The sequence below is a fragment of the Colletes gigas genome, unplaced genomic scaffold (assembly GCF_013123115.1).
Source record: "Colletes gigas isolate AHSC1104 unplaced genomic scaffold, ASM1312311v1 Colletes_gigas_Sc00009, whole genome shotgun sequence".
NCBI classification, from domain to species: Eukaryota; Metazoa; Arthropoda; class Insecta; order Hymenoptera; family Colletidae; genus Colletes; species Colletes gigas.
The window spans coordinates 9,640,382-9,657,012 of record NW_025106638.1 but is presented as its reverse complement, the minus strand read 5'-3'; the positions used below and the strand labels follow the sequence as shown (position 1 = coordinate 9,657,012).

Genomic DNA, 16,631 nt, shown 5'->3' with positions numbered 1-16,631 from the left:
ACTAAATATAATTTTTTTAGTATGATTTGAAATTTTTTAATTTCTTCTAAAAATTACTGTATCTACTCGAATTTTTTTCTCGAAAGTGGGTAGGATTTCAGGGGTATGTGTATTCACCAAAAATGCTTATAATTGACCCCCGCAACCAAAAATAATTTTTCTCTGTATGATTTGAAATTGTTTAATTTAATTTTTTAATAACTTTTTAATGAAGCTTCAGTCAAGAAATTGATATTCTTGATTTTCGTCCTATTTTGGCCTCTAGAATCTCCTATTAAAATTTTTCCCATAAAAATAAATATTGCACTATTTGATACAAACTTTCCGAACATGATTTTTAAAACATTGTTTTTGCGATGACTAATAAAAGACAACGATACATTTACGAAAAATAATTCATACTATATGCGGTTTTTCCTATATTGATTATTTATAAACTTTTATTTGTTCCTTTCATTTCAATGGGCCTCAAAATATTTCAAATATCTTGAAGTTTACGAATATATTTTAGTTTTCACTGAAATTGCAATTTAAACTGCAAATTGCCACTACTTATTTTTCATGTCGAATATACTCGTCATAACATATAATTTTGCATTTTTTTCAGGGCCTCAAAATATTTCAAATATCTTGAAGTTTACAAATATATTTTAGTTTTCACAAAAGTTGCAATTTAATCTGCAAATTGTCACTACTATTCATGACGAATATACTCGTCATAATACAAAATTTTGCACTTTTTTCACGACGAGTATTCTCGTTAGAAACAGTTATCTGGTTAGAAATTTCAGACGATAATAAAATTATAAAATAATGTTTGAATGATTTGAGACCTGAAGTTTAGATCGTGAGATCTGAAATACCATTCTAAAATAAAACTTTTGCTTCCTATCAAAAGTAATGAATTCTACATAAAAAGTCTGCCCCTATATTTCGTTCCACCCTAACCTCTACATCTTATTCATCGCCGTACCGTAGCCTGTGAACCGTTCTTGTCCTAACGAAGACAATTAGCAAGCTTTCGTACGTCTCAAGAAACTATTTGTTCGACACAGTATACGACGTTAATAAGGACACGCGCTTCGGTATACAAACATTTTCTGTGCGATTAGGGGGGACGTGGACGTCGGACTCGGCGGGACTGTTCGGTCGATTCTCTTTCATTGACCGGGTAGGTAGTTCCTCGGAGTTCCCTGAGGACGATAGGAAGGTCCTTTATCCCCTTCGAGGGATCTTCTTGCGTTACCAGCTGCTGTTCTACCAGGTGGTAAAAAAGAGAGCCCACTAGAAAGAGGGGAGAGAGAGAGAGAGAGTGAGGTAGTCTAGAACGACTGGTGAAGGAAGAGACAGAGGAAGCGGAGGGGGACTGGAGTGGTCGGGTTTCTCGACGTGCCGCTTGGAAAGAGACGAGAAAAAACCGCGAGAGAGAAGAAGCGAGGCGTGGAAGGAGGATGGAGAAAAAAGGGAAAGGAATACGGGCCAAATGCTTCGTTGGAGGAGGGTCGGAGGTGAGGGGAGGAAGGCTACCTCCAAAACACCTGGCAAGCATCGTCCTCTCCTAGTGGCGCCTCATGAGAGAATTTCTCTCTTTTTCGTCGGAACTCGGGGCCTATGGGAACCACGACGATTCTCCATGGCCACAAAGGGAACCGTTTCTTTTTTGCCCGGTGTATATAGATCGGAAACTATTTCTCAAGATAGATCACGCCGATAGGCTGCCTGCATACGAACATTACCAGTTTCACTTAACTTTACATCCTCGCTTCTAAATAAGTGTACGATAGGATAAAGGCAGACAGTTTTTAATGAATAATATCATTCACTACTCGACGCTTAAAAGTCGTGTAAAAAGTGCAAAATTTTGTATTACGACGAGTATATTCGACATGAAAAATAAGTAGTGTCAATTTGCAGTTTAAATTGCAATTTCAGTGAAAACTAAAATATATTCGTAAACTTCAAGATATTTGAAATATTTTGAGGCCATGAAATAAAAATGCAAAATTATGTGTTATGACGAGTATATTCGTCAGGAGTAATAAATAGTGACAATTTGCAGTTTAAATTGCAATTTTAGGGAAAACTAAAATATATTCGTAAACTTCAAGATATTTGAAATATTTTGAAGCCATGAAAAAAATGCAAAATTATGTGTTATGACGAGTATATTCGTCATGAGTAATAAGTAGTGGCAACTTGCAGTTTAAATTGCAATTTTAGTGAAAACTAAAATATATTCGTAAACTTCAAGATATTTGAAATATTTTGAGGCCATGAAATAAAAATGCAAAATTATGTGTTATGACGAGTATATTCGTCATGAGTAATAAGTAGCGACAATTTGCAGTTTAAATTGCAATTTTAGTGAAAATTAAAATATATTCGTAAATTTCAAGATATTTGAAATATTTTGAGGCCATGAAATAAAAATGCAAAATTATGTGTTATGACGAGTATATTCGTCATGAGTAATAAGTAGCGACAATTTGCAGTTAAAATTGTAATTTTAGTGAAAATTAAAATATATTCGTAAATTTCAAGATATTTGAAATATTTTGAGGCCATGAAATAAAAATGCAAAATTATGTGTTATGACGAGTATATTCGTCATGAGTAATAAGTAGTGGCAACTTGCAGTTTAAATTGCAATTTTAGTGAAAACTAAAATATATTCGTAAACTTCAAGATATTTGAAATATTTTGAGGCCATGAAATAAAAATGCAAAATTATGTGTTATGACGCGTATATTCGTCATGAGTAATAAGTAGTGACCATTTGCAGTTTAAATTGCAATTTTAGTGAAAACTAAAATATATTCGTAAACTTCAAGATATTTGAAATATTTTGAGGCCATGAAATAAAAATGCAAAATTATGTGTTATGACGAGTATATTCGTCATGAGTAATAAGTAGCGACAATTTGCAGTTAAAATTGTAATTTTAGTGAAAATTAAAATATATTCGTAAATTTCAAGATATTTGAAATATTTTGAGGCCATGAAATAAAAATGCAAAATTATGTGTTATGACGAGTATATTCGTCATGAGTAATAAGTAGCGACAATTTGCAGTTTAAATTGCAATTTTAGGGAAAACTAAAATATATTCGTAAACTTCAAGATATTTGAAATATTTTGAGGCCATGAAATAAAAATGCAAAATTATGTGTTATGACGCGTATATTCGTCATGAGTAATAAGTAGTGACCATTTGCAGTTTAAATTGCAATTTTAGTGAAAACTAAAATATATTCGTAAACTTCAAGATATTTGAAATATTTTGAGTCCATGAAAAAAATGCAAAATTATGTGTTATGACGAGTATATTCGTCATGAGTAATAAGTAGTGGCAACTTGCAGTTTAAATTGCAATTTTAGTGAAAACTAAAATATATTCGTAAACTTCAAGATATTTGAAATATTTTGAGGCCATGAAATAAAAATGCAAAATTATGTGTTATGACGAGTATATTCGTCATGAGTAATAAGTAGCGACAATTTGCAGTTTAAATTGCAATTTTAGTGAAAACTAAAATATATTCGTAAACTTCAAGATATTTGAAATATTTTGAGGCCATGAAAAAAATGCAAAATTATGTGTTATGACGAGTATATTCGTCATGAGTAATAAGTAGTGACAAATTGCAGTTTAAATTGCAATTTTAGTGAAAACTTCAAGATATTTGAAATATTTTGAGGCCATGAAATAAAAATGCAAAATTATGTGTTATGACGAGTATATTCGTCATGAGTAATAAGTAGTGGCAACTTGCAGTTTAAATTGCAATTTTAGTGAAAACTAAAATATATTCGTAAACTTCAAGATATTTGAAATATTTTGAGGCCCATTGAAATGAAAGTAACAAATAAAAGTTTATAAATAATCAATATAGAAAAAACCGCATATAGTATGAATTATTTTTCGTAAATGTATCGTTGTCTTTTAATAGTCATCGCAAAAACAATGTTTTAATAATCATGTTCGGAAAGTTTGTATCAAATAGTGCAATATTTATTTTTATGGGAAAAATTTTAATAGGAGATTCTAGAGGCCAAAATAGGACGAAAATCAAGAATATCAATTTCTTGACTGAGGCTTCATTAAAAAGTTATTAAAAAATTAAATTAAACAATTTCAAATCATACAGAGAAAAATTATTTTTGGTTGCGGGGGTCAATTATAAGCATTTTTTGTGAATACACATACCCCTGAAATCCTACCCACTTTCGAGAAAAAAATTCAAGTAGATATTGAAATTTTTAGACGAAATTAAAGAAATTCAAATCATACTAAAAAAATTATATTTCGTTACAGGGGTCAATTACAACCATTTTTGGTCATTAGACACACCCTCGAATTCCTACCCACTTTCCAGAAAAAAATTCGAGTAGATCCTAAAATTTTTAGACAAAATTAAAAAATTTCAAATCATACTAAAAAAATTATATTTCGTTACAGGGGTCAATTACAACCATTTTTGGTCATTAGACATACCCTCGAAATCCTACTTACTTTCGAGAAAAAAATAAAATAAAAGTGTTAGTTATTAGTTTGTATCAAATATTGCAATATTTATTACACGAATAAATTTTCTAGTCTTTGTTACAAACTTTAGTGAAAAGTGGTCAACTTCTGATACGAGGTCAATTACTGGTGCATTTACCTTAATGTGTTTCTCTGTCCGCCATTTCTCGAGTCGCGTTGCACAGGATCGCGGTTCGTTCGTGTTCGGGCCAACGCTTAATGAATGCTCATCGGAAGGGATATAGCAAGGGTCTTTCTGAAATGTACAGGTTTCTCAGGAGACTCCCACAGGAAACGCGAGTACCGATCCATGACGTCACATCCGTCGAATTAATTTTCCGCATCCACGCACGTGTGCTTCTTTTCTCATGCATCCGCGACCCGCTTCATCCAAGGATATCGAACTGTTGAACGACTGGTACAATCACTATTATTAGACGGTCTACTTTCAACAGCGTTTACCAGACAAATTGCAAGAAACTTTTACTGAAAACATTGCATATTCACAGAAATGGAAATCGAAGTAATGGAGACTTCGATTTTGAAGAAACATAAAAAATTACTAAATCGAGTAGAAAAATTATGAAAAAAATCTGGTGCATTGTGGTTATTGAGATACGTGTTTGAGAATTTTTTCGGATTTTTTGATTCCAAATCCTAGGCGTGAAAAATTAAAAACGCAGAAAAATACCGATTTCGTATTGAAGCTATCGAGACACTGGATTTCTATAATTACTGTAAATGCGTATTGTCATTGGTTATGTCCCTGAATTTTTTCAGATTTTTCGATTCCAAATCCTGGGCGTGAAAAATTAAAAACGCAGAAAAATACCGATTTCGTATTGAAGCTTTCGAGACACTGGATTTCTATAATTACTGTAAATGCGTATTGTCATTGGTTATGTCCCTGAATTTTTTCAGATTTTTCGATTCCAAATCCTGGGCGTGAAAAATTAAAAACGCAGAAAAATACCGATTTCGTATTGAAGCTATCGAGACACTGGATTTCTATAATTACTGTAAATGCGTATTGTCATTGGTTATGTCCCTGAATTTTTTCAGATTTTTCGATTCCAAATCCTGGGCGTGAAAAATTAAAAACGCAGAAAAATACCGATTTCGTATTGAAGCTATCGAGACACTGGATTGCTATAATTACTGTAAATGCGTATTGTCATTGGTTATGTCCCTGAATTTTTTCAGATTTTTCGATTCCAAATCCTGGGCGTGAAAAATTAAAAACGCAGAAAAATACCGATTTCGTATTGAAGCTATCGAGACACTGGATTGCTATAATTACTGTAAATGCGTATTGTCATTGGTTATGTCCCTGAATTTTTTCAGATTTTTCGATTCCAAATCCTGATTTATACAAAAAGCAATTATGTGCAATAATTTGTTGTAGCATTCATTTTTCACTTTTTTCTGAGTTTCCTTTTGAACATTTCCACATTTTCTTGCCAATTTATCTTTTACGTTTTCAAATATTTCCTAACCTTCACAGACTTTAAATGTCCCAATAAAAAAAAATTTTAATGACTACAAGTTTGAAAGAATTGTTATTGATTTGGCCTTATTATCTTTCAGTCACTGAAAAAATAATGAAATTTCGTTTGTATTATTGTTATTATTATTATTATTGTTTTTATTATTATTTCGTTTTTTTTTTTAATTTTCCATCCTCTAATACTTGGTTAGGTCTGGGGTTGGTCCTCTAATACTGGGTTAGGTCTGGATTAAGTCTTGGTTAGGACTGGAAGATTATTCCCTAACAGTTTCAATGTTAAACTCAAAACTCTTCAGAGGACCCTATGTTGGCCTGCTAGTTGCCACAGAAAATAAAAACACCAGACGATTGCTCTTTTTTAACACATTGACTGCCATATATGGGTGACATGAATTTTCATCGATCAGCTAACAAAAATTATTTCTCAAGATTACACGTTAAAGGAAATAAATTCTTGACAGGACACTTAAATTTTAACGATCCTGTAAAAATAAGTTCCATGACAAATCGTGGATACGCTGGTTTCCAATTATCCAAAAAAAGAGTAAAATTATCCTTTTCGTAGACAATTCGAGGGATTTGGTCTGGCAGCCGACTTGTTAATCACGATCGTTCGCTGCTTGTTATTCGGGTGGGGTTCGAGTCGTGTTCTCACGAAGTTCGCGGGGGTTTTCTCATGGCACCCGGATATTCTCATCGTCGCCGTGCTAATTAGCACGACCCTGGCATTGCTGGATGGCGATTAAAAAGAAAAGTCGTAGATTCCGCGGTGATTTCACGTACCGACGAATCGACTCGTCGAAGTCGACTTTTAATTGCCGGCGCGTGTAATTTATATTGGTCGAACACACGTGAAACTTCCCTTTTCCCCAAACGGATTACGCCAACGCGCGGGAACGCCTTGATCACCGCGGGGAGATTATGTAAATGATTACAGACCGTCGCGTAGACACCTGGTTTGGGTTAGGTCTGGGTTATGTCTGGGTTAGGTTTGGGTTATGTCTGGGTTAGGTCTGGATTAGGTCTGGGTTAGGTCTGGGTTAGGTCTGGGTTAGGTCTGGAATAAGTCTGAATTAAGTCTGGGTTATGTCTGGGTTAGGTCTGGGTTATGTCTGGGTTAGGTCTGGGTTAGGTCTGGATTAAGTCTGGATTAGGACTGGGTTAGGACTGGATTAGGTCTGGGTTAGGTCTGGGTTAGGTCTGGGTTATGTCTGGGTTATGTCTGAGTTAGGTCTGGGTTAGGTCTGGATTAAGTCTGGGTTAGGTCTGGGTTATGTCTGGGTTATGTCTGGGTTAGGTCTGGGTTATGTCTGGGTTATGTCTGGGTTAGGTCTGGATTAAGTCTGGATTAGGACTGGGTTAGGACTGGATTAGGTCTGGGTTAGGTCTGGGTTAGGTATGGGTTATGTCTGGGTTATGTCTGAGTTAGGTCTGGGTTAGGTCTGGATTAAGTCTGGGTTAGGTCTGGGTTAGGTCTGGGTTATGTCTGGGTTAGGTCTGGATTAGGTCTAGGTTAGGTCTGGGTTAGGTCTGGGTTAAATCTATTTAAAACAAAATAAATCTATTCCCTGGGGGAATAAGGTTATCTATAAATCCAGACCTAACCCAGACCTAACCCAGACCTAACCCAGACCTAACCCAGACTTAATCCAAACTTATTCCAGACCTAACCCAGACCTAACTCAGACTTAATCCAGACCTAACCCAGACCTAACCCAGATCTAACGCAGACCTAACCCAGACCTAACCCAGATTTAATCCAGACTTAACCCAGACCTAACCCAGATCTAACTCAGACCTAACCCAGATCTCACTCAGACCTAACCCAGACCTAACCCAGACCTAACCCAGACCTAACCCAGACATAACCCAGACCTAACCCAGACTTAATCCAGACTTAACCCAGACCTAACCCAGATCTAACTCAGACCTAACCCAGATCTCACTCAGACCTAACCCAGACCTAACCCAGACCTAACCCAGACCTAACCCAGACATAACCCAGACCTAACCCAGACTTAATTCAAACTTATTCCAGACCTAACCCAGACTTTATTCAAACTTATTCCAGACCTAACCCAGACCTAACTCAGACTTAATCCAGACCTAACCCAGACCTAACCCAGATCTAACGCAGACCTAACCCAGACCTAACCCAGATTTAATCCAGACTTAACGCAGACCTAACCCAGACCTAACCCAGATTTAATCCAGACTTAACCCAGACCTAACCCAGATCTAACTCAGACCTAACCCAGATCTCACTCAGACCTAACCCAGACCTAACCCAGACCTAACCCAGACCTAACCCAGACATAACCCAGACCTAACCCAGACTTAATTCAAACTTATTCCAGACCTAACCCAGACTTTATTCAAACTTATTCCAGACCTAACCCAGACCTAACTCAGACTTAATCCAGACCTAACCCAGACCTAACCCAGATCTAACGCAGACCTAACCCAGACCTAACCCAGATTTAATCCAGACTTAACCCAGACCTAACCCAGATCTAACTCAGACCTAACCCAGATCTAACTCAGACCTAACCCAGACCTAACCCAACCTAACAAACCTAGGTTTGGGTTAGGTCTGGGTTAGGTCTGAGTTAGATCTGGGTTAGGTCTGGATTAAGTCTAGATTAGGTCTGGGTTAGGTCTGGATTAAGTCTGGGTTAGGACTGGGTTAGGTCTGGATTAAGTCTGGGTTAGGACTGGGTTAGGTCTGGGTTATTATTTAATATTAGGAATTTAGACTGACAGTCAACGTGTTAAAGCTGAAGAACGATTGGGGGGCCCTCTTGATAAAGAAAGTGAAGATTGTTTAGATTTGTAGGTATTATTAAAAAGGATAGCGTTAGGTGTACGTTTAAAGACGTCCATGATAACGATATTTATAATAAACATTTTGAATACAGTTTCATTAAGAAAAAAAGACCCTATTTCTTAACCCTTTAAAGTTCGAAAAGAAACAAAGTAAAGAAATGTGTTTAGAAATCCTACGAAAGAATGCATTTCTATTTGGACTACGATTGTTTGGAGTCAATTTTGCGTTTCAATACGATCCCAGGCTCACTGTTGAAGTCTCTGTTGAAGCATAGCTCAGTTCCCAGGTTGAGTAACTCTTTAAAAGAAGAATGGAATAAAATAAATTAAAATTCAATTGGAAAATTTGGTAAAATGATTGTAATTGATCCCCGTAACCAAAAATAATATTTCCAGAACGATTTGACATTTTTTTTCGCCGAAAAATTTAGTCACCTTGTCGATTTTTCTTAAAAATTCGTTTTTTATTTTTAGTAATTTTGTTTTACGTCCAACGGAAATTTTGTTCAGTACTTTTTTGTAGATACTCATCAGCTTTACTTAACAAAAAAGTTTTATTGAAATATACTCACTATTGTAGGAGTTATGGTCGTTTGAATATTGGACCACTTTTATGGGGGTTTTCTCGCATGACGTGGTCGAGGAACAAGTTTTCGAATATTCTTGGAATTTCTACATATTCTAGGTTAAAATACGCGTCGTTTGCATTTTTAAACATTGAAATCGTCCAATCCGTTCAGGAGTTATGACGTTTTAAAGATTCGCATGAAATTTTGGACTAACTTTCGTTATATCTTGAAAACCAATAAAAATCGAGTGAATAAATTGCAACTTAATGAATTCGTCTTGAGAAGCACTATCTCGTGGTCCAAAAGAAAAATATATAGTTCCATTAAAAAAACGAAACTTCACCATCATATCGTCTGAATTAATAACATAAATAAAATTTTCGTTTGTGCCAAAATAGAGATCCCATTTTATCCTGCAATTTACATATAAACAATTTTTTCGTATCGTCGATAGTTATTGAAATATCGCGACTTGCACACTTTACCGTGGACACCCTGTATGTGTATTTCTAAGTCATAGTCTCATATAAACACGAAACAGTTATTGTATCAATACGTTTATTATGTACATGTTATTTATTTCTTAAACTGTTTGAAATATCAGCAAGAGATGTAAGAAGGGAAGCCATATTGAATAATGGTAGTCATTTAGGTTAGGTTTCAAAGCAACCTGCAGTTATACCTCGCCTTTACGCGATTAGATAATCCCTCTATTACGATACACGTTCTTTCTTTTAATATGCATAATAAAGACTCGATAATAATAATGATAGTAATGTCTTAAAATGTTCCGTATCTGATGGGACCGTCGCCATGAAGTGTAGAGGGCCGCAGGCGTTTGGGTTCGTTGGATTCCGATTATGGTCGGGCGGTAAAGTTCGTAAGATACCAAGGGAAGTTCCCTTCCTGCTCGTAATGAATCAAAATAATTGGTCGTGCGTCGTCATGCTCGCTTTGTGTTTTGTAACGAGCACGTGCAAAGAGGAAATGGCAATGAAATTGGACGCATCGCGGAAAAATTGAACGAAAAACCGTAAGTGTCCAAGACTGTTAGTTAACTAGAGGAACTGGCTAGGTGAAAATAAAAATTCTGGTCTATACTTTGTGAATTCTGTACAAGTGTTTACTCGCGTCTTAATTAATTATATCAACTATTTCCAGTGATAAGGAAGTTCTTGTTTTGTATATAGGGTGTTTTGTAATGGGTGATTCCAGAGGCCAAAATAAGACGAAAATACAAGAATACAAATTTGTTGACGGAGGCTTCGTTAAAAAGTTATCAAATCATTGACTAATTTACGCTTTTTACATTAAGTTACTGTGATACATAAGATATTTTCGATATTTTCGATTTATTTATACATTTACAACATGTGTGATGATATATTAATATGCAAGTTGGGTCACGTAGTAGATTTCCGCCATTGCTATTACGCGTAGCGATAAATGTTTCGGACGAAGTTGAACAGAGAATATATAAAGGTCATTGTATGTATATATGTATAATGTATTATTTATCGGTAGGTTGGTGGTGTAAAATAAGTAGAAGTGTTTCTCTGTAAAAACAAAGACTTTTATTAAATACAACGCAATGCAATATGACTAGTTAATGAATTGACAGTCAATTCTACCTGTAAAAACAAAGAAACAACATTCGATGTTCTTATTCGCACCCTTCTTGTACACTAATCAGTCTTTCAAATAAATGTCGCATTTACCCACGTGGCACATCTCCCTCGACTCGGCACTCTACCGCCACCTACGGAGATCGCGACATACTACTCACGCGCCACATTCAAACAGACTAAGGATGCCTTCCTTACATATGTGTATTCTTTTATTGCATCGGTTGATACACCTTTATATTCTTTACAAAAAAGTATGAACCTATTTACGTTAAAAAGTCATTAGTTTTGAGATATTTTAATTTCGACGTTATTAGGAAATCATGATTCCTTTATTAATATTGGAATGCTTTTAGTTACTTGAAAAATTCAAAATGACGACCGTTTTTACATCGCGACATTTTCTGAATGTAACCGGTGTTATTTTATTACACTTAGCGATATTAGTCTATTCTTAAAAAGTACAATTTGTTTTAGTATTTGTAACAAACAGTATTTCTTAATCGTAGTTAAATTCATATATTCACCTTATTTCGTCTATGAATATAATTTCATTAATTGTCTAAAGATCGTCTGACATTTTTTACATTTTACCATTTTCTTATTTAGTCGATATTTAAGTGTTTGTAGATGACAATGATGATTTATTAAACTGTTCTTCTATTACACTTAGCGATAATACGATCTCTCAGGTTAGGTTTGTTAGGTCTGGGTTATGCTCTGGGTTAGGTCTGGATTAAGTCTGGGTTAGGACTGGGTTAGGTCTGGATTAAGTCTAGGTTAGGTCTGGGTCAGGTCTGGGTTAGGTCTGAATTAAGTCTGGGTTAGGTCTGGGTTATGTCTGGGTTAGGTCTGGATTAAGTCTGGGTTAGGACTGGGTTAGGTCTGAGTGAGATCTGGGTTAGGTCTGAGTTAGATCTGGGTTAGGTCTGGGTTAAGTCTGGATTAAATCTGGGTTAGGTCTGGGTTAGGTCTGCGTTAAGTCTGGATTAAATCTGGGTTAGGTCTGGGTTAGGTCTGCGTTAGATCTGGGTTAGGTCTGGGTTAGGTCTGGATTAAGTCTGAGTTAGGTCTGGGTTAGGTCTGGAATAAGTTTGAATAAAGTCTGGGTTAGGTCTGGAATAAGTTTGAATTAAGTCTGGGTTAGGTCTGGGTTATGTCTGGGTTAGGTCTGGGTTAGGTCTGGGTTAGGTCTGGGTTAGGTCTGAGTGAGATCTGGGTTAGGTCTGAGTTAGAACTGGGTTAGGTCTGGGTTAAGTCTGGATTAAATCTGGGTTAGGTCTGGGTTAGGTCTGGATTAAGTCTGGGTTAGGTCTGGGTTCGGTCTGAATTAAGTCTGGGTTAAGTCTGGGTTAGGTCTGGATTAAGTCTGGGTTAGGTTACGAATAACGATTAGAAGGGATGGGATTTTATTCGTAAACACCGTTTAACACCGGTGTTATATATCTATATATATATATATATATAAAAGAATAAAATAACCCAGACCTAATCCAGACCTAACCCAGACTTAATTCAGACTTATTCCAGACCTAACCCAGTTCTAATCTAGACTTAATCCAGACCTAACCCAGACCTAACCCAGTCCTAACCCAGACTTAATCCAGACCTAACCCAGTCCTAACCCAGACTTAATCCAGACCTAACCCAGACCTAACCCAGTCCTAACCCAGACTTAATCCAGACCTAACCCAGTCCTAACTCAGACTTAATCCAGACCTAACTCAGTCCTAACCCAGACTTAATCCAGACCTAACCCAGACCCAACCCAGTCCTAACCCAGACTTAATCCAGACCTAACCCAGTCCTAACCCAGACTTAATCCAGACCTAACCCAGACCTAACCCAGTCCTAACCCAGACTTAATCCAGACCTAACCCAGTCCTAACTCAGACTTAATCCAGACCTAACTCAGTCCTAACCCAGACTTAATCCAGACCTAACCCAGTCCTAACCCAGACTTAATCCAGACCTAACCCAGTCCTAACCTAGACTTAATCCAGACCTAACCCAGACCTAACCCAGTCCTAACCCAGACTTAATCCAGACCTAACCCAAACCTAAACTGCACAACATAAAAGTTGTAACAGTTACTTTTCTAACCTCATTAAAATTTACGAAGCCAATTAAAATTGATTTTCTTTGACATTTAAACTTGATAATTCATTGTTTTAGTTCCACTGTTAAAAGTTCTTCCAAATATGGGTGACGTGGCAGTCAAAGTGTTAAACTTGACGATACGCGTTCGGGAATCATTATGCTCGAATCTCTGCGTGAATTCGCAGGATCGCGTGCTACGTCTCGACTGATCCGCAGGTATAAGAGAAAGTACAGAGGGGGAGGGAGGGGAACGAATTGTACAGAAAGTTTCGAACACAAACACCTGGCGCTCATCTGACCTGATAAACTCCTCGTTCTCGATCGCCCAGCGGCGAATTTCGGGACCTCCGCCTCTTTCCCGCGTCCGTTGACCCTACTAGCGATTTCAATTCTTTTTTTTTTCTCTCTGTCTTGCAGGACTCGCACGGGATCGGGGAGCCAGACGCGACTCTGGTCACGGACGCGTCCCAGGACGTCAAGGTGCTCGGAGGTTCGCAAAACGAGACGCACACTAGCGTGGTGTTCTCGCGGAATTGGCAAACCTGCGATCCGCAGGATCATCGGCTCACGGTAAGCGGAACGTATTACTTACGTATGCAAACTTGAATACCCGAAATAATGTGCATTAACCCTTTGATTGCTAACGGTGTATATATACGCTTTCACAAGTCTATCAATATATACGAAAGACGTAAATTTACGCCCTCTGCATTTTTTTTTACTATAACACCTTTTACTGTTTTACCAATTGATTCGATATGGAATTGGATAAAAATTGGATATTTTAATTTATTTGCATTTGTTATTTTTTTAAACCGTAAGAATGGTCTCTTAAATCTCCGGGTACTGGTTTGGTCACCAGTCGCAGCGACAGGCATGTGACGATCGCGCCATCTATGTTGATGGATTCTTCCTAGGACGCGCCGCAGTCAAACGGTTAAAGCAATTTGCTGAGACAAGTAGATGTCGATAGGAAGATGGAAGTCTCGAGATTATGGCGGTAAAATTTGAAAAGGATTTTGAAATTTGAAAGAGGAAGGTAAAGAGAAGTTATGATACGTTTATTAGAAAACAGGTAATCGATGGTAATTACATTGGAAATTACTAATTGTTGTAGACGGTTTCAATCATTGTGGTTTCGGGTTTGGTTAATGTTGAGAGAAAAAAGGGTCCGAAACGTTCTAATTCCGCGCGCGAACTCTTCCAAGGAAGTGGGGCAACGCGATTCCGAGCGCGACGAGCGCGTGACGTCTGCTTAATATTCGTCGCTTCTTTTTCAAAAGCGATAGCGAGCGGTTGTATTTACAAAGCAGTATAAATAAACTCACTTTTCATCGGAATTCTCCTTTTCTCTTAAATTACCGTAACAGTTAATTTACTCATTTGACGATATATAGCTTTATTAACGTTTTACCGAACTGTACATAACTTAAATAAATGTCACCGGGTTGACCGACAGCGCGTGCGCTGCCGCGGGCTCAGCGCCTCTCCCCCTCAGACCCCGCGAGCACCATGGGTGGATCGAGTAGCTCCTGGCTCTCCGGGGGAGCGGGGCGAGAAGAGAGGCGTCGAGCGTTAGCGCGCGTTCCAGCTAGTGGTGGAGATTTATCGATAGTTGACACCATCGATAGTTTTCGATTGTTGGGTCACCAGCCATCGATAGTTACGAATAGATACCGATAGTTTTATATAAATAGGTATACGAACATAGATACAACATAGGTATAATTAACATATGTACATATATACGTTTGTTTGTTCAAAATAAAATTGTAGAAGGAAAGGGTATAACCGAATAAGGGGGTCAAATGTGCCCTTGAACGAAATGAGACATACGATGGATCCATCGACAGAGCATCAAGAAAAAACGTTCTGTGCCAAATTTTAACCCTCTATCTTGTTTGGAAGGGTAGTTATTCAGAAAATTCGGATTAACGAATTTCTGCCTATTTCCCCTATTTAATCGAGTAGAAAAATTATGAAAAAAATCTGGTGCATTGTGGTTATCGAGATACGTGTTTAAGAATTTTTTCCGATTTTTCGATTCCAAATCCTAGGTGTGAAAAATTGAAAACGCAAAAAAACACAGAAAAATACGAATTTCGTATTGAAGATTTCGAGACACCAGATTTATATAATTACTGTAAATGCGTATTGTCATTGGTTATGTCCCTGAATTTTTTCAGATTTTTTGGTAGGGTGCGCCGTAGTAGGAAAAATCAAAAACCGATTTTTTCGACGTTTCTTCGCGTGAAAAAGCATCTTATACTTTGAATTTTTGTATTCTCTTTAATAAATAACTATATCGTATGGTTTTAAACATTTCTTTGTTGAGCAGAACATTGTATACAAGAAGAAAAGCAAAAATAAGTCACGAAAAAAAAGTGCTATGCGCGATATATTGAGAAGTATCAACGGTAGTTTCAAGAGTTGCGATGGTGCAGTAACTAAGATGCTTGACTGTGAGACTGCTGCAATCTTTTTGATACGCGTTCGCGCCCTGCTAAAGTACATTTTTTTTATTATATTAATTTTGTTTTTTTTTTCAATTTCTAACTAAACGACAGTGAAAAACTATTTGTTTATTAATATTTAAAAAATATTTTCAACTAAAATATATTGCAAAAACAATTATGGAGCAGTTTCTATTCCATTACGGGCGAGGTATCGCGCGGGCCGAATACGCGCATGCGCGCGCAAGTAGACTGTCGTATACAGGGGTCGCGCGGTCTGCCAAACAGTCGTACACATGAAATCTTTGCATATAAATTACATGTTAATAACGCGCTTCTGAGACATGCTACATAGCCTATGCCCGTCCTAGAGTATGCAGAAATAACGTGTCAAAATTTGAGGAAGATCGGTTCAATAGGTCTTGAGTTTTGCGCGAACACATTCAGCGCCGATTAAAATACCATGAAATTCTCTGTGAGGCTATTTTGCTCTTACGTGGAGTGTTTACGAACTGGACAAACAATGGACAACAAATTTTTTAATATTATAAGTGTTTATGGTTAGTTATTTTCATTAAAAATGCCTCTAACACAAAAATGATCGATAATATTAAAATTTATATTCCTTTACGAGTATTTTAAGATACAGGAGTTTATAAAACATAGACATCCGTTTCTCGACCTTTGTCCATTGAGCGACACACTATGCATCGTGAATAATTTCGATGATAATTGACAAATTTGGTAAAAATGATCGATAATATTAAAATTTATATTCCTTTACGAGTATTTTAACACTTTACCGACCGGTAGCGGTTGATTTATCGGCTATCGGTCGGTAAGCGTTGGTCGGTAAAACAGTCGATTAATAGGCTATCGGTCGGTAATGTGTTAAGATACTGGAATTTATAAAACATAGACATCCATTTCTCGACCTTTGTCCATCGAGCGACACACTATGCATCGTGAATAATTTCGATGATAATTGACATATTCAGTAAAAATGATCGATGATATTAAAATTTA

At 36.7% G+C, this 16,631-nt stretch overlaps 1 protein-coding gene across 1 annotated transcript in view; it reads left to right on the top strand.

Moving 5' to 3' along the window:
* The window catches only part of LOC122397358 (MOXD1 homolog 1), a 75,321-nt gene that overhangs the window by 34,730 nt on the left and 23,960 nt on the right, over positions 1 to 16,631 (top strand). The window contains exon 2 of the mRNA XM_043396481.1: positions 13,570 to 13,722. Coding sequence (XP_043252416.1) covers positions 13,570 to 13,722 — 153 coding nt within the window. The remainder of the gene's footprint in view (positions 1 to 13,569; positions 13,723 to 16,631) is intronic.